The 22,432-nt window shown below is 46.2% G+C and overlaps 1 protein-coding gene across 1 annotated transcript in view; it reads left to right on the forward strand.

The window, feature by feature from the left end:
* TSC1 (TSC complex subunit 1) overlaps positions 1–14,367 on the forward strand; it is a 110,847-nt gene extending 96,480 nt beyond the window's left edge. The window contains exons 20-22 of the mRNA XM_082262530.1: positions 3,596–3,783; positions 4,329–4,490; positions 13,772–14,367. Of these exons, the coding sequence (XP_082118656.1) occupies positions 3,596–3,783; positions 4,329–4,490; positions 13,772–14,231 (810 nt within the window). The 3' untranslated portion in view covers positions 14,232–14,367. The remainder of the gene's footprint in view (positions 1–3,595; positions 3,784–4,328; positions 4,491–13,771) is intronic.
* Positions 14,368–22,432: the final 8,065 nt, after the last annotated feature.

Here is a 22,432-nt window from a genome sequence, read left to right on the forward strand (position 1 = left end):
TGACCTTTTGAACGGTTTGCCCTTGTAGTGCGACCGAAAGGACCCCTGAGGGGGCCGAAAATTAGCATGCTTCTTCCCAGAAGCCCCCTTAGCCTTGGGGAAATGGCTGTGCACACGTGCAGCCAACGGAACTAGGTCCAAGTCCGCATCACACAGATACATGACACCCTGGTGGATTTGATCCACCATGTCCAGGGTCGCCGGCGAGGCCGAATCGGCCACTAGGACGCGCCTAAGCATCTGCGTCCAACTTGCGATCGCCTGGGCCGCCATGAGAGAAGCAAACAGAGCCTTAAGCATAGAACCCGTAACAGAATAAGTATGACGGGCAAGAGACTCCAATCTCCTATCCGTGGCATCACGGAACACAGGGGAATCCTCTGCAGGAATCGCAGTGGATTTGTTTAAAACCGCAATTGCGTGATCCACTGGGGGAGGCACACACCACCTTTCATCAGTGGAAGGCGAGAAAGGATAACGCAGCTTGAACCTACTTGGTACAGCAAAAAGTTTGCGCAGATTGCGCCATTGTTCCTTAACAGCGCGCTGAAAATCATAATTGCAGGGAAAAACCTGCGGCGTCCTGCGTTTTCTCTGCGTCCCATAAGCCGCCAAGGCAGCGGGGGGACACACTTCATCCTGCAAACGCAGCGTTTGCTTTATGGAAGCAATCAATTCATCCATGATTGCAAGCTCTTCAGGCGAGCCAGGGGGAGAATTATCAACCCCTTCAACTTCAGCCTCCACCTCAGACCCCACTAGATCCAGGGAGGAGCGGGACCCCGATAAGGAGGCCCCCGCCAAAACAGCCCCATCACCTTCACCCTCAGAATCAGAGGAAAGAGCAACTCTGGGTCTTTTAGTAGATTGAGCAGCCACCAGCATCTGCACCTGAGCAGCAAGGCCAGCCACAATAGAGGCTAAATCCCCCCCTGGGGGGGAAACAGCGGTCCCCTGGCTTTCCACCAAGGCGGTAGGAAATTTGCCCTCCTGAGAATCCATTGCCCCTATAACAAATGCCGGATAATAAAGGGTTAACTGCCCCTTTAACAAGCGCGGCGAGCGCAGCCCACCGCACCACACACAAGCACAATGAGACCCCCACAGGGACAATAAAACTGACACAGGCAATGGATAGGAAGGATATAACCTGAAGAGACCCTCGCTGCCGCTGCTGCTGCCTCGATCGGTGTTCCTGGAGAAGAGGAAGTGATGCTGCCAGGGCGCTCTATGAAAGCCTATGGGAGGCTACAAGAAAATGGCCGCCATGCATGTAGAACATGTGGCCGGAGCGAGTGTAGGCAAAATGGCGCCGTTTGGCGCCGAAACCGCCGCTCCACAGTACAGTAAAACACACATGTCATCCATGTATAAAAACAACATGTGAGATCGCCGCAGCGATCGCTGTATAGTGCCCAAACATGCCACAAAACATGCCTCACAGCACACAGCTGCACACACTGACAAGGCTGACACACACAGTGTCACACAGCTCCCCCCCCCCCCCCCCCCCCCCCCCCCTTTGTAGCCCACAGCATGCAGCCGAGAGATAGGGAGACAAACAGTGTGAATAGAGGCAGGTTACACAGTCCCAGACTGACACCCCCCCAGACAGACAGGTCCCCACATAGATACACTTACCTCACAATGGCGTGGGGGACCCGCACAGGCGAACAAGCCGCTGCACATGAGGCAGGGAGAGTCGCATACAAGACGCACAGAATGGGGGTTAAGAAACCGCATAGCGTCCAGTGAGATAGCCACCTCACCAATCATCCCTGCACCGAACAGGGATGGGTCGTTCACTGTGCCAGGAGCGTTACCTGGCTGAACGCTCGATGGCAGGCTGGGAAGCCACTGACCCACGACCTGCGACCAGGGGGGATCAGCCCGAGACCCAGCCCGCATGATCCTCTTCATCCGAAGAACTAACTAACGCTGACAAAATGAACAGCTAAGTAAAGGTAGAGAGAAAACTCAAACAAAAAATCAAAAAAGGAGAAAGAGTCTGGGGCACAAAGCCCCAGCACAGAGAGAGCCAGCCACTCCCGACAAGCTAGACATTGAAACTGAGATATGGTTGCAGGAAGTAGGAGGGTATTGACTGAGGGGACCACCCCTTGAGGGTGGGATATGTTAAAAGCTTTAATGTTAACATATTCTGTTGCCTAGCTACTCCTTCGGAGCAAAGTCTAATACCCCATATGTGACTAATATGAAGAGGCGGCGACTGTCGGAGGACGTAAGAGAAACACCTTTTGAACCTATTGGGGATTTTTTTTTCTTTCCACTCTGACTCTCAAGGTTGCTTTTTTTTTTTTTTTTTTTTTTTTTTTTTTTTTGCCGTCACCTCTGTAGTGTAAATTAGTGGATTTATCCTGTAAAAGAACCCTTTCTGGTCTTGCACAAGGAAAGACTGTGAACATCCTTGCTTTCCTAAGGTAACTTTTTCCTTTAATCTCAACCAGGACAGCTTTCCTCCATTCCTCTGTCTGGCTCCAGTTAAATAGAAGGATCTCCCTCCATTGGCTGGATGTAGTCCATGCTGTTCGGGGTTTACTTTACAGCAACTGATCCTATTACAACAACTGACTTTCCTTGTCATTCATAATGGTCCCTGTAAGGGAGAACCCGCTTCTCATTCCACCATTCATTGGTAACTTAAACAAACATCATTCAAGTTTAGGATTCTTAAGACTGGATTGCCTCCTTTTCTGTCAAGGCCCCACTTTACTGTGCCTCTGAGAGCATCTTGGGCTTTTCAAGATCAAGCAATGGATTTCCATATTTGCAAGCTCTGTTCTAATCACCTGTTCTCTAAGATCTACCAGATAGATGTTCAGGTCTTTTCTGATACCAGCTTTAGGCAAAAGATCTGTCAGACTGCTCTAAGCTGAAGGCAGTCTGCAGTTTTGTTTTTTAATAAATTTGCTTTTTTTTGTTGCTGTTGCCCACGTGTCATATTGCTTTTAGACATCCCAGCTGTATCTGAATTCCTGTGTGCCTCAATCGGCAAGAAAGAAAAGGTTTTTTGTTTTTTTTGTACTTGATGGAAAGTCCATTTCTTGGGGTTCATTGGGAGACCCAGGACTCACCCCTCTGTGATCATGCTCTTGGTACTGCTTTACCACAAAACTAAGGCATGTTTGGAAGTATGATGGGTTTATACTGGACTGTCTGACAAGTTTTCTGTGTGCCAGTGTCCTATCCTCCTGCAGGTTGCAGCATAACCCAACTGTATCTAAATTTCTGTGTCCATCAATGGAGTTTGTGGTAAGGTTAAAAAAAATCCTATTTTATTGAGCATTTGTAGTAATATTTATTTAACTAAAAGTTCAAAACTGTCAATGCCTTTTTGAACACATGGGTATGTCATGATTTAAAGATTTTGATAATAGTGCCATGGCTCAATAGATGTACAATTAAAAAAACTAGAGAGTTGGGGAGGAACTCTGAAATGTTTAATATGGATAAGGCGAACTTGTCAGTGGTGGCTGAAACAGAATGTCAGTTCTTGTAACTTTACTGTTTGGTAGTTAAGCACATATGACAATGCTGTAAATATTGACTGACACAAATCATGTAATCTGCACAGGAAGTGGAGATGTTGCAGGTCTCCTTTAAGAAGGAACTGGAAAAGGCTCGCTGTGTGGTGGTTCAGCAAAATCAGAGGCTGGAGAGCACCCAGAAAAGAATATTGGAGCTGGAGGCGCAGCTGGCCAAAAAGGAACTGCTCTTTCAGGAACAGAAGAAGTTTCTGGAAGATATCAAAGTCAAGAACCGGTAACAGCTGTGAATCTGCATGTATTTGTAGACCTATCCTGATTACTGTATACTAGGGAACTGTCCTAACTAAGCCTGAATTTATGTCAGTGTGTAACGTGTCATCACTACTTCCCTCACCCTTCACCACCGCTGCTGCTCTTCTCAACCTGAAGTTACAACTTTGCCTTACAGCGGCACCCACAGGTGATATCCAGCATTACAGCTTAGCTAAAAAGGATATTGGCTTATTCCAAAATTGCAGATGGAAAGTTCCATGACCAAAAGCAGCCAATCAGAATTTACTTAAAGCTAAACAACTAAAAGATCTGTATTGTTTGTTTTTGGGTGCTGCACTTTCTTTTGTGGTGTTTTTGCTGAACATGCCTAATAGCGCACTTGTCAATTCAGACCCGGTTCTGTGTTTTTAAAATCAGAATCCAAAAAACAACCTATATTGCAGTGAGTTGGTTAGAGGCAACGCCATTTCATAATAATTAGATGGTCCTTAAATTCAATATGTAAGCAGTAAATCCTGTCCTGTTATCCTTATGCTTGGCTCTTAGGAGGCAGTTGCAGGCAGTGGAGAGCAAGTACAATGCTCAGAAAAGGATAAGCCAGTCTTTTGAGAGAGAAATCCTGTCTCTGTACTGCCAGTTGGAGAGGGAAGGTCTGTTGAAGAAACGGATGGAAGAGAAAGCAGAAACGGCAGAAGTTGCAGAAGAAAGGTAGGTGCAAATAACCTAAAAACAAGCTTTGCACTCAGTGTCAAACAAAAATGAATGATAAATCAGGTGTGTGTAAGGCCAGTCCACTATCCTAATAAACATATTGCATAGGAAATATTATAAATAGTGTCCAAATGAATGGAAAAAACTACTAATCACAATGATGTGTATAACGAAGAGAAGAAGTGTCCAAATGAATAAGTCCCAATATAAATGATATAGAATGAGATCATAAATCCACGTGTACAATATTGCAAGAAGTGATTCAACCCGTGACACCCAGGGTATGTGAAGGAAGGGGACACCTCGGTGATGGGATATATTAAGCAGCTTACCAGATTTCCTTGGCTGCTTAACTTAATGAGTCAGCCTCTCCCAGCTGTTAATCAAGGTCGCTGAAGATCTGATGTTAAAGGGATGCTTAATCGATGCAAGTAGACCACCTCTTAAGAAGCATGTAGCAGATCAATATAGGGTTCATACTCCTCAATATTTTTCTCCAGCATAAATGAATGTGTGGAAAGAAAAGAAAGCGAAGCCCATAGCGTAATCCCGTTTTAGAAATAATATTCCACTTTATTAAAAAAAATATTACTCACATTTTCTCAAGAATAAAATAGCTTTATCAAATCGCTAGACAGGGGATGGAGGTGCGGCGTCCCGCGAACAATCCCAAGTAGCAAAGGATGATGAAGGCCGGCTAATTTCCAGGGGGCGTGTGGACGTTGCGTCTGGAGTCGCCAACGTTTCGTCTCAATAGACGAAGTCTATTGAGACGAAACGTTGGCGACTCCAGACGCAACGTCCACACGCCCCCTGGAAATTAGCCGGCCTTCATCATCCTTTGCTACTTGGGATTGTTCGCGGGACGCCGCACCTCCATCCCCTGTCTAGCGATTTGATAAAGCTATTTTATTCTTGAGAAAATGTGAGTAATATTTTTTTTAATAAAGTGGAATATTATTTCTAAAACGGGATTACGCTATGGGCTTCGCTTTCTTTTCTTTCCACACATTCATTTATGCTGGAGAAAAATATTGAGGAGTATGAACCCTATATTGATCTGCTACATGCTTCTTAAGAGGTGGTCTACTTGCATCGATTAAGCATCCCTTTAACATCAGATTTTCAGCGACCTTGATTAACAGCTGGGAGAGGCTGACTCATTAAGTGTAGCAGCCAAGGAAATCTGGTAAGCTGCTTAATATATCCCATCACCGAGGTGTCCCCTTCCTTCACATACCCTGGGTGTCACGGGTCGAATCACTTCTTGCAATATTGTACACGTGGATTTATGATCTCATTCTATATCATTTATATTGGGACTTATTCATTTGGACACTTCTTCTCTTCGTTATACACATCATTGTGATTAGTAGTTTTTTCCATTCATTTGGACACTATTTATCATTTTTGTGATCATCAATACTCTTAGCGCTACACTTTTATGTTTTATTGTTAATTTGAGTCACTGTTAGTTGATTTTGTGTTGGCTGCTGATATATATTTATCAACTTTTTATTAATTATTTATCATATTAGCGCGGAAATTTTTTTATTTTTTATATATAGGAAATATTATAAATCAACTATACAGGTGCATCTCCTAAAATTAGAATACCATCTAAAAGTTACTTATTTCAATAATTCAATTCAAAAAGTAGTTTATATAGATGTCTTACACACAGTGTTATATTTCAAGCATTTTTCTTTCAATTTTGATGATGATGTCTTACAGCTAGTGAAATCCAAATTTCAGTATCTCAGAAAATCAGAACATTACATAGGATGTTTAATACAGAAATGTTTGTTTACTGAAAAATATGTCCATGTACAGTAAAGTATGCAATCAATACTTGGTCGGGGCTCCTTTTGCATGAATTACTGCATCAATGCGCCGTGGCATGGAGGCGATCAGCCTGTGGCACTGCTGAGGTGTTAAGGAAGGCCAGGTTTCTGTAAATAGTGGCTTTCAGCTCATCTGCATTGTTGGGTCTGGTGTCTTAGCTTCCTCTTGACAATACTCCAGATTCTATATGGGTTTTAGGTCCGATGAGTTTGCTGGCCAATCAAGCACAGTGATACCATGATCATTAAACCAGGTATTGGTACTTTTGGCAGTGTGGGCAGGTGCCAAGTCCTACTGGAAAATAAAATCAGCATCTCCATAAAGCTGGTCAGCAGAGGGAAGCATGAAGTGCTCTAGAATTTCCTTGTAGAGGGCTTCGTTGACTTTGGACTTGATATAATACAGTGGACCAAAACCAGCAGATGTTCACTATAGCATTGGTATCCCAGACTTTAATGTTGTGGGAAAAGCTTTTGCGCCAGGCTCTGGAGGGGGAGGAAACAGCTTCTCCCTGCCTTTGCGAAGCTCACAGACCAGTTGGTCCAGGGGTTGCAGTTCGCCAGTGATGTTTCTCTGGATGCGGCTCCCTTAGTCTCTAGGCTGTCCGTGACCGTAGTGGTCCTTGTGCACAGGTTATGGCTGAAATGCTGGATGCTGGTCTGCAGACCAGACTTCCAAGATCTTAGATCTTATCTGATCTTCCCTTTGTGTGGGATCACCTGTTTGGATCCTCCCTGGATGATATCATTTAGCAGGATTTCAAGACCATGGATCTAAGTCTGTAAGGATCTCCTCCGGAGGTTCCGATAGGACCTGGTCTGGTAACCTGTGAGCGGGCCCTTCTGGACCTCCCTGATTCAAGACAGGTGGGTCCACGAGCTGCTTCGGTCCGGCTTCAAGATGGTTTCGGGCTTATCCTCCAGAGAGGTTCTTTCCTTCCTACCTACGTTTATCCCCAGACCACCTTCTGTGAGTTCTGTACGAGTGGTGTAACGCATCGATATAAAATGAGTTTCACTTTTTGAATTAAATGACTGAAATAAAACTTTTTGATATTCAAATTTTTTGATATACCTGTGAATTAGTGATACAAATGTACTATACAATAAAGTGCAAATCACATGAAAATTTTAACCACTCTATATAGGAAATGTCCATAAAGTGAACTGGTGCATTTATAATCACTCCAGTGACAAGGTGCCAACTGCTGCAATCCCAATCCTCCAGGTGCAAACACTCCTTACCAGATCAATTGACGTCTAGGTTATATGAGGTCATAAGCCTTCATACAATATAGCAGCCCAGCAGCTCCAGCCAGTCTCCCCATTCTAGCCCAGTATTCATGTATCTCTCCACCAAATGACCATATGCCACAAAAAAGATGCGGAATACAAGGAAGAGGCCCAATAGTGCAGTATCCTTCAAAGACATATATGTTTTTTTACATAATTGTACCCTCAAAAGGAAAGCAAAACCAGCATATAAGCCTTGCCGCACTCAAACGGCGAGCGTGATGGCGTGAACGCTAACTCTGCACAACATGTTCCGTTGTAACAGATATTGTCAGGGGACCGGATGTAGCTGGAGGCACCCTTGGTTATAAAAAGAATGCGATTTAAAGCGATGTACAGTAGTGCTCCTCCCACCTACCCACTGCCCCATTTAGTGGGCAGTACTACCTGCCAGACTTGACCCATTAAAGCAAATAGAGCCATGCTGCAACTGCGTGCAATACATGAAGTGGTGGTGCAGACTTTTAGGGGGTCAAAGCAGGCAGTTAGGAGGGGTTCTAGGCTTTCAGACATTGCAGGAAAAGGGGTTGTGTGATCATGGGTGGGGGGATTGGCTAACATTGTAGGAGGGGTATGAATTAGTGCAGGAGGTAGTGTGCGCTAAGCAGCCGCTACAAAGATGCTGCCAGCTTGGCTAGGTGCTGATAGAAGAGCTTCCTCCCTGCACCAAGCCTGCCCTTTTCCTGCTCACGCAGCCAGGGATTCTGACAAAGGGTATGACCGACTGCCTAGAAGAGTTTTTGCTGCCGTCTCAGCCCTGACTCTACAGTGTCAGACAGCAGGCTGAGGAGGAGAAGGATGCAGCAGTGGAGAATCTGACAGTCCCAGGTAAAAAAGCTGCTTCTGTGAAAGGGAGGGAGTCATCCAGGTGAGATCAGTAGGGGAAGAAAAGTTATGTACAGGGAGGGAGTGCTCCTATAATGCACTTATACGGTCTGACAGCAGAATCCGTAAAGTAGGGGGGTCTTTTGTGCAAGGAGAGAGCAGTCAAAACAATGTCCCTACCTCTACGTGCTTCTAAGCTCTGTAACAAGACGGCGCAGAGCAGCCAGACTTCATAGCACAGCAGCAGTGGGGCTCAAGAGCAGGTTGCTGCTATGTGTGCTCTCCTCCAAGCAGGTGCACGATCTCTGGGGACTGGCAGAGGAGAGGTCCATGGGAGGAAAGCTGCAGGGGGGTTGGGGTTGGTGGAGGCAGCAAAACAGGCACATGTGCTCAGATGAGGGGGTGACTGATCCGGAGGGCTGCACTGGAATTTTCTTACAACCTGAATGGCCAATGGAGAGTGGATGTGGAGAAATTGCTACAGGAGGCAGAATCCCCCAGTGGCAAAATGTAGAAAAAAAAAAAATCCAGCCTTTAGTTGTATTGTGCCCTCATCCCTAATTGGAAACTGCAAAAAGATAACCTTCTGGAGTTGGTACTATATATCGGCACTACCCAAAAATTACCAAATATTGGTTAAAAAGTAACATTTATTGATACAAAAGATTAAAAATACATATTTGCCACAGACAAACATGTAGGTATGAGAACAATGACCTAACAATATAAAACAAATTGGTACAAGTAAAATATATTTCCAATTTGCAAAAATAGAGCTTACAGACTGATTAGAGTAGTTAGTAATTTCATACTAACCAATCAAGAACAAAGGAAGATGTAGATAATCCAAATGCCGATAAATCTAAAACCAGGAAAGAGTATACAGATGCTGCCACCATGTAATTCCCACCGCCACACCGTGATGGGCACCCCTAGGCACTAAGCTGCTGAGATCTCCATTTTGGCGGTGGGAACTCACATGGTGGCAGCATCTGTATATTCGTTCCTGGTTTTATATGTAGCGGCATATGTGTTATCCACATCTTCCTTTGTTCTTGATTGGTTAGTATGGAATTATTACCTACTCTAATCAGTCTTTAAGCTTTATTTTTGTAAATTTCATATACATGTTACTTGTACTTATTGTACTTTTTGCCATCTTTAGACACCTGAAGAAGTCATCGAAATGAGTACAGTATCATGATTTAACAATTTTTTATATTATGTCATTGTTCTCATTTCTACATATCGTTTGACGCAAATCTGTATTATCAGATGTATTTTTAATCTTTTTGTATCAATAAATGTTACTTTCTTTATCGTTCATGGACAGACGCAGTCTCTGTTCTTCATAACAGTAGGGTTATACTGCCCCCTACAGGAGTAGGACACTAGGCAGAAAAGTTCTGACTACACCTATGGGTAGTCCCAGGAGGTATACTCCCTCTCTCTGCTATAGGATGTCAGTTTTATTCTGCATTGTCAGGAAGCAGTAATAGTTCCGTCTTCTGAACGTTTTCAGGGTTTTTACTCAAACCGGCTTACGGTCCCCAGGAAGGAAGGCAAGGTGCGTCCAATTCTGGATCTAAAGGCACTGAATTGCTTCGTGCGAGTTCAGAATTTCAAGATGGAATCCGTTTGCACGGTGATGGCTTCCCTACATCAGGGGGACTTTCTAGCCTCCATAGACATCAAAGATGCCTACCTTCACACCCCAATATGTGCAGGACATCAATGGTTTCTGCGTTTTGCCGTGAGAGAGGATCACTATCAGTTTGTGGCGTTACCCTTTGGTCTTGCCTCTGCCCCTCGGGTCTTCACAAAGGTGTTGGCTCCGGTCCTGGCGTTGTTAACGCCAGTGGGGGAGATCGGTCCTGGGTTACCTGGACGATCTGCTTCTCCGTGCAGAGTCTCCCATGGCACTGGTGTCAAACTTGGAGGTCACCGTAAGAACTCTGGAGGAGTTTGGGTGGATTCTGAACCTTCAGAAGTCGTCCCTGGTCCCTTCCATGAGACTGGATTATCTGAGTCTGACTTTGGACTCGTCCTCAGCCAGGATGTTTCTTCCTCCGAACAAACTTCAAAAACTCCAGGCTGCAATTCAGCTATTGCTGTCCAGCAAATGGTCGTCCCTTAGGACTTGTATGAGAGTTCTGGGACTGATGGTGTCGTCCTTCGAGCAGGTCCCTTTCGCTCAATTCCACACGAGAATCCGCCAGTAGGAAATCCTTCTCAAATGGAACAAAGATCCAAATTCCCTGGACAACCAGATCCAGCTGAGCCAGGTGACCAGGGAATCCCTGATATGGTGGCTTCGGTCCCCGACGCTCAAACAAGGAAAATCCTTCCTTCCCCTATATTGGACAGTTGTCACCACGGATGCCAGTCTGTCCGGGTGGGGAGGTGTTCTTGGCAAGCTTTCTGCTCAAGGGGTCTGGTCCCTGTTAGGATCCAGGTTATTGATCAATGTTCTGGAGCTGAGGGCGATCAGGCTTTGCCTAGTCCACTGGACAGAGTACCTTCAGGGCTGACCAGTGCGCATTTAATCTGACAATGCCATGGCCGTGGCTTATATCAATCGCCAAGGGGGCACCAGAAGTGTCCTTGCGGCCTTGAAGGTGGCAGGCATCCTTCGGTGGGTGGAATGCTTTATTCCAGCTCTCTCCGCCATTCACGTTCCACAAGTGGAAAATTGGCAGGCGGATTACCTCAGTCGGCGATCCTTGGATCAAGGGGAATGGTCTCTCCATCCAGAGGTGTTTTAGCAGTTGTTCGTTTGTTGGGGCACTCCAGAAATAGATCTGTTGGCATCTCGGATCAACAGGCGAGTGCAGAGGATTGTGGGCCGCTTTCGGGAGCCTCTGGCAGATGCCACATATGTGCTGGTGGCTCTGTGGGGTCAGTATCGGCTAAAATGTCTTTCCCCCTCTTGTTGTTGCCAAAACTTCTTTGCAGGATCGAGGCGGAAGGGATTCCGGTCATCCTTGTAGCTCCGGACTGGCCTCGCCGAGTTTTGTATGCCGACCCCGGTCATGCTAGTCGCTGACGTTCCTTGGAGAATTCCTCTCAGGGAGGATCTACTGTCTCAAGGGCCAATCTGCCATCCTTCTTTACAGTCACTGGCTTTGACGGCTTGGCTGTTGAAAGCCAGGTGCTGAAGGACCAGGGGATTGTCTGCTTCAGTGATTGCCTCTCTGCTTAATGCGAGAAAAGGGACTTCTAGAAAGAACTATCATCATTCGTGGAAGTTGTATATTGCGTGGTGTGAGTCTCTTGGGTTTCCCCCTCGCTCTTACTCGGTGGCTCGGATCTTGGCTTTCCTTCAAAGGGGCGTTGATCAAAAGTTGACCTTGAGTACGATCAACGGTCAGGTTTCGGCCTTGGCAATTTTCTTCCAAAGGCCATAAGCCACCCATTCCCTGGTGCGTAACTTTATCCAGGGGGTGCGACACTTGGCACCGCCGGTGCGACCTCCATTGCCACCTTTGGGACCTTAATTTGGTGCTGTTGGTTCTCCAGAAACCTCCCTTTGAAAATAATTCAGGAGATTCCCTTCTTACCTTATCCCAGAAGGTGGCCTTCTTGGTGGCTATTACTTCTGTATGCAGGGTGTTGGGACTGGCGGCATTGTCCTGTCATTCTCCCTATTCTCCCTATCTGGTGGTTCACAGGGAAAAAGTGGTGCTTCGTCTGGATCCGTCCTTCCTTCTGAAGGCGATTTCCAGTTTCCACTTAAATGAGGACATTGTGCTACCCTCGTGTCCTAAGCCTAAACATCCTAAGGAATTTGCACTGCATACTTTGGATATGGTTCGGGCAATCAGAGTGTACTTGGTGACTGAGTCTTTTCGGAAGTCAGATTCGCTCTTTGTACTTGTGGATGCACCAAAGAGAGGGCTGCCTGCGCCTGCTGCGACTATTTTTCAGATGGATCAGACAGACGGTTGTGCAGGCTTATTCAATTAAGGGTCAGGTTCCTCCTTTCCCTGTCCTGTTAAGGCGCATTCTACTCGGGCGCTTGGTGCTTCCTGGGCCTTTCGCCATCAGGCATCTGTTGTTCAGGTTTGCAAGGCGGCTACCTGGTCGTCTGCTCATACCTTCACAAAGTTTTATAAGGTGGATGTGCTGGCATCTGCAGATGCCTCCGTTGGCTGCAAAGTTTTGCAGGCTGCTGTTTTTAAGGGTGTTTTAGTCTCCCTTGAGGGTGTTTAATGTTTTTTTCCAGGTGGGTCTCCTCTTGTTCTGATGAGTCCAATGTTGCCTGGTTGGCTATGGTTCAGCCTTGGGGGATTATTTTCTGCTGTCCCCACCCCTCTTGTTTGACACTGCTTTGGGAAGTCCCTACTGTTATGAAGGACAGAGACTGCGTCCATCGACGAATGATAGAGAAAATTGGATTTTTGTCTTACCGTAAAATCCTTTTCTCTGAAGTTCATTGACTGGCACAGTACCCGCCCCTCTATTTTGAGTTGGGTTGGTATTGTTTTCTCTGACACTGCTGTTACCAAACTGACATCCTATAGCAGAGAGAGGGAGTATACCTCCTGGGACTGACCAAAGGCCTAGCCAGAACTTTTTTCTTTTCTGCCTAGTGTCCTAACCCTGTAGAGTGCTGTATAACCCTACTGTTATGAAGAACAGAGACTGCGTCAATCAATGAACTTCAGAGAACAGGATTTTACGGTAAGACAAAAATCCAATTTTTTTACTGATTTTTGATCATTTGTGCATAGTGTCGATATAGTCCCAACTCCAGGGGGTTATCTTTTTATTTCAGTAGCAAAATAAAACTGACAGGCATTATCCCCAGTATAAATCTATGCAGAGAAAACTAAAACTAACTTTATTTTTTTTTACTATTCGCTATGACATTTAATAGTTAACCTAGAAAATGCTCTGCAGTGTATTGGAATGTCATTACTCACTGCTGTCACTGTCAGGGTGCAGGCACAGTCTTTGCACTGTCATTGCAGATCTTGCGAGGATTCACTGGCAGGGACAGCAGTCCCAGAGACATCAGGCTAGGTAAGGATCAGCTGTAAAAGGTCAGGTTGAGAGTGCCTCAGCCACTCCCAGAAATGTTGGAGGGTGAAGAAAAATTGTAGTGCCAGTTCTTGAGAAATAGGGGGACTAATTGCCACATGAAAGAGCAATCATTCCTTGCTAATGTCTACACATTACCAGTTGAAAATGTCATTAAAATATAAATGTGCTGACAGGGTCACTTAAGATCATGCCTGGAGTCGGGCTTATGTTAAACCGCATTTTTGGCTTAATTTAAATTATGGATTTTCCTTGTATTTTGTTTTGTTGCAGACATGATGTGGAGTGCCTGGCTGTTTCCAGTCCTGAGGACTCTGTCAGAGAAGAGTTAAATGGTAGCAATGATGCCAACCCTTCCATGCACACCAGTGTCTTAAGCAGCGGAGGAAGCAGTCGCAGTGGAAGCAGCAGCAGCAGCAACCTGTCCACGCCAGAGAAAGGGGGATCTAATCTACCGCTTAGCATGCGAGAGCTGCTGGAGCTACCTTCTGGAGGTGCTCTGACTATTGGCTCTTACCCAAATGCCAAGAGTTTTCTAGGCATCCGGGCCCGGGAGCTTTTTCGGAACAAGAGCGAGAGCCATTGTGACGAGGAAGGGATCAGCAGTCTCTCTGAGATCCTGAAGACCGAGCTATGTCAGGGACCTGGATCTGAGGCCAGAGCGGTGAGCTCATCCACTGGCAATGCTGGCCCCTCAAGTGTGCGAGATTTTCAGATAATGGACTATGATTAGACACATCATGACCACAGTTGGGAGACGAGTAGTGTTATTTTCCCTCTTGCTCCTGGCTCTAATCAAAAGGTATCTGAACTTTCAGGAAAAGTTTCACTACTTCTGCAGTGCAACAGTAGCGGACCATCAGAACTGGAAGGGATGAAATCTCATTACGTCACACCCGGTTTATTTTATTTTCCCCATCATCTCAACTACAGCCCAACTCCCCCTCCACAGTAAATCATTTTCTTCCGCTCTCCCTTCTGTAAATCTTAGACCTATAATTGGCTAAATAATGCGGGTACCCTGGTCCAAGCACATGCATAATCCTTACACTGTCCAGTCCGGACTAAGACAGGAGCCCCATTGGGCTGTCATGACTTGTATCCTTGTGCTGGTGTTGCTCACTTGGATCAGAGAATTTATTGGTCATGGATAAAATTGTGTTATGGGGGCAGCTTGAATATTTACATACTAGAAGGAACATTATTTTTGTCAGAACTATGCCATGTTCATCCTCCCTCAAGTGATATATCATCCAGCGTCTTGCAGTACTGCCCCCCTCCCCCTTCCCTGGCGCTGGAAAATGGCAGCTTAGTCCAGCATAATGCTTGTTAGAAGTGGCCTTAATTTTTAGTTGGATGCCAAAATGTCACAAGGGACCAACAGCTTTTTTTTTTTTTTTTCTCTTGGCTCTTCAGTTACAAGACATTTTTGTTTTTCTGCCACACAATTGAGTTAAAGCAAACCCCTGCCTTGTCCATTCAGGCTAAGTAAGAGGCTCACAATAATGGCTGCCCAACCGGCTGCACATACTTGCTGTACCCTCACTTTTCCACTGCTCCGATCAGCCACTGGGAGTAAAGAAAAATACCGGGTACTTTAGGTATGGAGAAGCATGCAAATCATTCTGCTTTCTCACATATGCCAGTACTGATAGTTGGAGGGTAGCCGCTCTCCCAACACCAATGTGAAAGCATTGAGTGCCAAAGGCTCCTCAACCCCTGTGTAAGATTCAAGTCTTGATTTGCAGCTTACACAAGGTTTCATCATTGTGCACCAGGTGACTGTACAGAGCAGAAAGATGAGTGGGCAGCTAGCAATGGCAGCATTGGAGTGAACTTTTTGCTTTGCTGTGTATGGGCAAAGCACAGGTTGACTTTAATGGTTGTTTTTTAACTTCTCTTTATCTTGTCGGGAGTCAAAAGGGGTCTGAGATACCCTGTAGATTTTTTTTTTCTTCTCCTTCTCTTGGAATCTGGCTGCTCCTTTTGTTGCAGGGGAGTTTCCTGGGTTTGGCTTTATTCTTCATAATATACAGCAAGTAACTATTCTCTGATATGGAGCAAAATATCATCTTGTAATCGCTCCAGGAGTTGTAGATCCTGAAAGATATGGGAAGCCATTGGGTCCAGAGCAGACGTAACAGTTTTTTGTGGCCCTGCTCTGTAATTGTGGTCCATTTCTTGGCAACAAGCTGAGCTAGCATTTTGGTATCTCTGTCATTTCATTCTGCAGATAGCCCTAGGGCAGAGAAGCCGTTCCAGCGCTAGGAACAGTTTCAAGGCGTTTAGTCCATTCATGAAGCTCATAAGGCTTTCTTTTTGCACTTTGACACGACACTTCCCAATTTAAACACTACATTGTGAAACTGCTCAGATAACTCTGGGCCCTATGTATTATTAAATCTGTAGAAAAGGCAATTGCGTTTCTCATATTAACAGTTTTGATTTTGAAACCTGCAGGTTAAAAAAAAAACAACCTGGAATCTGGTACTTCACTAAAACGCACTAGATTACAATTTTTTTTTTTTTCATGTCCATATTCCTTCACCAATATGCCAAGAGCATTAGAAGCTGGTTTCTGTTCTATCCATAGGCCCCTCTGTTCCCTAAAGATGTTTCAGTATATCTCACGCACAGCATTATGCATTGAGGCAGTGCAAAGAGCAATGAGGATGTAGAGCGTCTTAAACTGCAGGTACTCTTGGACCTTTTATTTTAGACCTGTACATGTAGAGTGAACCTGTATCTGCTGACATGTATAAACAAATTTCAGTCACCTTGTGATATCTAATATATGTTCGTCTTCAGATCAGTTCCTTTGTGTCTGGGGGGACCCTTGATCCTAGGCCCATGCTTTATATAGGGTCTTGACATATCTCCCAGTAGATTATTAAGCCCTTGGCTATGACCCACCCACTGTCATTCAACTGAAATACCAGAGACTCTACTGGCCACTGAGGCTCTGGGGTTTGACTGGTGAATGACAGGGGACATAATTTAGTACATTAAAGGCACTGAGGCTTAATCTTAACTTGGAAAGAAATTGAAGACAAGTGCAGGTACCTAGTAATGTTGGCTTTTACACTGCAAAGTCCACCTTTCATGGTCCTCAAAGTGGAGCTTTTTTGGTTTGTTTTGCATAGGGGGGTGAAGGGTTGGAAACCCCTTTCAGGTTTCTATTGCTTTGTGTCTACACTGAAGCGGATTCCCTTTGACTTACTGCTTGCCATGCCTTTGTTGGGTATGTGATAAATGTGTATTCAGAAATCAATAAAAAACCTCACTCTGTCCATACCAGTGCTATCTAAACGCTGAAAGGTTTGGGCTGAAGATCTCCTTTTTAAAGCCTAACTCCAGCTTTCTGTCACTTGTAAAATAGTTTGTTTGGACCAAGCTGGTATTAATCTCATTATCAGATGTGCCTACTGGGAGGGCTGTATAAAGAGCATCAGCCAAATACACAGTGTACAGTGCGGTTCTTACAGCATCGGTATAGATGCTTCCGGTCCCGCTCCCTTAACAAAATCAAATCGGGGTGAGTGCTGCTCCAGCCACTCAAAGCCTTGTATTTTCTGACTGAATACAGGGGGCTTCCTCTGGCTAAGATGAAGAGGGGGCAAATGTCACAATCTCCGTTCCTCTGAACGGCTAAGCAGAGCGCAGCCTGACTCCATTTTGTTCAGACGCAGGACAGGAAGTCTGTCATGCTGCAGGAACCGAACACTGTATGTACAGTTTACACAGTGGTGACAGTGAACATATCGGTTAGTGAAAGTAATCGTTCATTTGGATCAGCTTGGTCCAAAAGAACAGTTTTTTAAATTGGCAGACATCTGGAATTCTGCTTTAAATTAAATGACATCCCCCCCCCCCCCCCATACTGTGTTTCTTGGAGAACACGCTATTTGAAATCTTCACCTCCTCACTTTCGTGACACTCACTTCTTCCTTGGCATATGTCATTCCAATGCGAACATCGCTGTGTGCTGCTGGCCGCCTTGTGATGTCTATTTTTCAGGAATGATCTTTGCGAAGTACTGCAACATTGAAACTGTCACTTCAATATGTGCAGTAAGTGGATTTGAACCTCCAGAAGTTACTACTTTTTACACATCCTTACTGCTGCTTGACCTGCCTTTATGAATAAGCCTGGTAGCCATTTTGCTTTTCAAGCAGTTTTATAAAATGGATTGCAAAACCGTACTGGACACATCTCAAGTGTTTTATTTTATCTTTGGGGAAACGCATGTTTGGCCTGAAATCCGGGTCCTTGGAAAGGAAAATGTACATTTTTGCTGCTTGTAACAACCATTTACAATTTCCCAATGCTAGTTGGAGGAGGAAAACAATCTTGCTCTGGGAATTGGGTGGTTCTGTCAATGAATTGAAAGAGGCCCACTCTTTCCTTTTTCCCCAAACATTAGGCAAGTTCTAGTTTATGCAGTCAAATGTAAGTCCTATCACAGAGCTGCCAGTTATTTTTCAAAACCTTGCGGGAATTCAGTCACAACTGTTTTTCACTGTTAAAATGAACGGAGAATGTGCCAGAATCATATTTTCCCCTATAATGAAGTAATCCCATCCAGCATTTCTCTGCACCTTGCGGTAGTTGTAAATGGCCCTAATGCCAGACAGCCAGCAAAGATAGTTTGTCCTCTTTCTGCATCCTAAGCCAATCAGGCGATGCCTGGTCTGTTAGGATGGTTCATAACCAGAAATATGGCAGCTCTCAGCAATGTATTGGAGTGGACCTCAGGCCAGTTCTTTGGCAGCAAGGGTGTCCAGTTGGTTGTCAGGTTCTCAACAACCAGCCTGAGATTTGCAGGTATAGTGCAGGTGAACAAAGAACATTTCTGGCTGAAATACCTCTGTATGATCATATTCATGCTGCATTTTGGGATTTTTTTTTTTTGCACTGGACCTTCTTTAAATGTTGAACAGCATTTGACAGAATACTTCACATGATTGGTAGAGCTTTTCAAAAAGATGCATACTGCAGTTTGACCTTTTTTTTTTTTTTTTTTTCTGCTCCGACATTTTGTATATTGCCACACCTTCAAGTGATCATGTTGAAGCATTCACACTTGCTTTCTCAGCTGTATGCTAATTGCGAGTCAGTGTTTAACAGTTTTCACTGCATAGCTTTTTTTTTTTTTTTTTCTGTCACGCTTACACCCATCCCTCCCTTTTTCCTCAGAGACATGTGTCGCATTCTTGCCGTTCCCAGTCACTGTCCAGCAGGCCACAGTTCATATTGAATCCACATGTTCTGCTAGCAGATAGACTGGCTACAGAAATTGTATGTTGGGCCGAAGCAGCCCAAACCAGGATGCCCAGAAATGTTTAAGACTATTTGCTTGTGTTTTAACTGTGAACAAATAAAGCAGGTTATTGTTTTGCACTAGTATTGCTTGTTTCTTATGTGGTAACACCTTTTTCAGTAACCATGCTAATTTACAACTACGGCCACTCAGAATTCACATTTATGAAGCCAAACCAGTGGACTCTACATGGGATTCCTATTTGTTTTCTTTGCAGGTTACTGCACTTAAAGCAGAGTTCCGGGCACAGAAGTCATTTTTTAATAAACATACCCCCGGGACAGTCAGGGCTAGCACATTCCACAATGGCTAGCCTCTGATCTGTCCCGGTTCGCACTTACCTTTTTGAAGAAATACTTACTTATAAAATTTCTTCCACAGCGTTTCCATCTCTCTTGTGGGCAGCTGAAGCCGGCGCGGTCCTCTTCTGTGTCTTCTTGTCCCAGAATGCGCCTGCACTGGCCCCTCTCGTCACTTCCAGTGCGGCGCCGCATTCCTCCAGCTTGTGGGCATGCCCAGAAGCTGTTTAGCAGGGGAATGCGGCGTCGCCCGGAAGTGACGAGCGGGGCCGGTGCCGTCGCATTGATTCCTGGGAGCGATGACATTCAGCTCCCAGGAATCATAGCGAGACAGGAAGTGACGGGGTGAGCCGCGGCTCCGAGGTAGGAAGTACCATGAGGTGAGTATTTACGATCTTCAATTAAAAGGTGAGTAAACAAAAAAAAAATAACCATCCAATTCCTTTTCAGGTGATCTCGAACTAGCGGAGGGGCACAAAAAAAAAAACGGAATTTCTCTTACGTCCTCCGACAGTCGCCGCCCCTTCATATTCATCACCAATGGGTTATGTCCTCCTATCCGTAGGAGTAGCTAGGCAATAGAATATGTTAGTACAAAAGACTTTTAACATATCCCCACCCCCAGGGGGTGGTCCCCTCAGTACATAACCCTCCACTTCCTGTAACCAAACCAGTTTCATTTGTCTAGCTGTCAGGAGTGGCTGGATGTTTCTGTGCTGGGACACCTTGTCTCAGCTCTCTTTCCTTTCTTTGGATTTTATTTGAGTTTTTTCTCTCTTTCTTGTTAGCTGTTATTTTATCAGCGTTAGTTAGTTCTTCGGAAGAAGAGGATCATGCGGGCTGCGTCTCGGGCTGACCCCCCTGGTCGCAGGTTGTGGGTCGGTGGTTTCTCAGCCCGCCATCGAGCGTTCAGTCAGGTATCGCTCCTGAGTTTTCTGAACGACCCATCCCTGTGTCGTGCAGGGATGCCAGGTGAGGTGGCTACCTCACCGGACGCTGTGCGGTTTCTCAACCCACCTTCTGATGCGTCCTAGATGCGACTCTCCCTGCCTTATGTTCAGCGGTTTGTTCGCCTGTGCGGGTTCCCCACGCCATGTTAGAGGTAAGTGTATGTATGTGGGGACCTGTCTGTCTGGGGGGTGTCAGTCTGGGACTGTGTTACCTTACCCTGTGTTCACAATGTTACTGTCTCCCTATCCCTCATGTTGCATGCTGTGGGCTGCAGGAGGGGGGGGTTGTGCTGCACTCTGTGTCAGTCTGTATGTGAACGGCTGTGTGCTGTGGGGCTTGAGTCTCTCATGCTTGGGGCACATTACAGCGCCGCTGCGGCGGTTTAACATGCTTCCTTTTGCTGGGCAATTTGGATGTTTTTTTACTTCACCCTCATGGGGTGTGGGAGCGGCGGTTTCGGCGCCAAACGGCGCCATTTTGGCTGCGATCGCTCCGGCCACATGTTTTACATGCATGGTGGCCATTTTCTTGTAGCCTCCATAGGCTTTAATAGAGCGCCCTGTATACCAGCACTTCCTTTCCATCAGGAGCACCGCAGGCAGCAGCAGCGATCTCCAGGTTCATTTCCCTCTATTCCCTGTATCCTGCCTTGGTTTAATTGTCCCTGTGGGGGTCCCTTGTGTGGGGTGTTTGTGTGCAGTGGGCTACGATCGCAGCGCTCTCTTAAAGGGGCGGTCACCCATTTATTTTACTGCTACAGGGGCATGGATTCTCAGGAAAACAAATTTCCTACAACTTTAGTGGGAAGCCAGGGGTCTGCACTCTCCCCCCCTGGGGGGGATTTGGCTGCGATTGTGGCTAGCCTTGCGACTCAGGTGCAAATGCTGGTGGCTGCTCAATCCACAAAAAGGCCCAGAGTTTCAATTTCCTCTGATTCGGAGGGTGATGGTGCTGGGGCTGATGTGGCTGGGGTCTCCTTATCGGGGTCCCGTTCCTCCCTGGACCTTATCGGGTCAGAAATGGAGGCTGAGGTGGAGGGGGTTGATAATTCTCCCCCTGGCTCGTCTGAGGAGCTTGCAAAACGTCGCAGGTGTACCCCTGCACTGATGATTTCCAAAACGCTGTAAAAGAACAGTGGCGTAATATACGCAAGCCGTTTGCTGTACCTAGTAGGTTTAAGCTACGCTATCCCTTTACGCCTGCTACTGATGAGCGCTGGTGTATTCCACCGCCGGTGGATCATGCGATAGCGGTTTTGAACAAATCCACTGCGATTCCGGCTGAAGACACCCCGGTGTTCCGGGATGCCACGGACAAGAGGATGGAATCTCTTGCCCGTCACACCTATTCTATTATGGGTTCTATGTTAAAAGCCTTATTTGCTTCTCTTATGGCGGCCCAAGCGGTCGCGAGCTGGACGCAGGTGCTTAGGCGGGTCCTGGTGGCTGATTCTGCCCCCCAGGCGACTTTGGATATGGTGGATCAAATCCACCAGGGTGTCATGTACTTGTGTGATGCGGACCTGGATATGGTTCCGTTGGCTGCACGTGTACACAGTGTGGCGGTGTTAAATCGCCGCCTGGTTTGGTTGAAGTGTTGGTCTGTGGATCAATCTTCCCGTAAGACTTTGGCCAATCTGCCTTATGATGGTTCTCGCCTTTTTGGCGAATCCTTAGATGCACTAATTAAGGGAGTCACGGGTGGTAAGAGCACGCTCTTGCCCCAATCCCACAAGCCCAAGGCGGCTCCTGGTAAGAAGCATGCTTCCTTTCGACCCCATCAGGGGTCCTTTCGTGCCTTTCGGTCACACTATAGGGGCAAGCCGTCAAAGGGTCAAGGCTCCCACAAGAAGCCGTGGGCTGGTAAGCAAAAGTCCGGCCAATCCGGTTCTGCGGCCCACAACAGTGCGGCCTGAAGGGGCGCCCTCATCCGAGTCTGGGGTGGGGGGACGCTTGCTCGCTTTCTCTCGGCCATGGCTGTCCCGGGTTCGGGACAGGTGGGTTCAGGAAGTCGTTCGATCTGGTTACAAGATCGAGTTTCTCTCTCGGCCGAAGAGCAGATTTTTTCCCTCAAATCTTCTGTTATCCCCGGAGCGTTTGCGGGACCTGCGTCTAGCGGTGCAGGACCTGAGGGCTCAGGGTGTGGTGGTCCCGGTGCCTCATCGGGACAGATTTCGGGGGTTCTATTCCAATCTGTTCACCGTGCCCAGGAAAGAGGGGAAGGTACGTCCGATTCTGGACTTGAAGGCGCTGAACCGCTTTGTGCGGGTGCGCAAATTCCGCATGGAATCCCTGCGGTCGGTGGTGGCTGCCCTGGTTCCGGGGGAGTTCATGGCTTCCATCGACTTGAAGGATGCGTATCTTC

Source organism: Pelophylax lessonae (genome assembly GCF_965119305.1).
Source record: "Pelophylax lessonae genome assembly, chromosome: 7".
Lineage (NCBI taxonomy): Eukaryota > Metazoa > Chordata > Amphibia > Anura > Ranidae > Pelophylax > Pelophylax lessonae.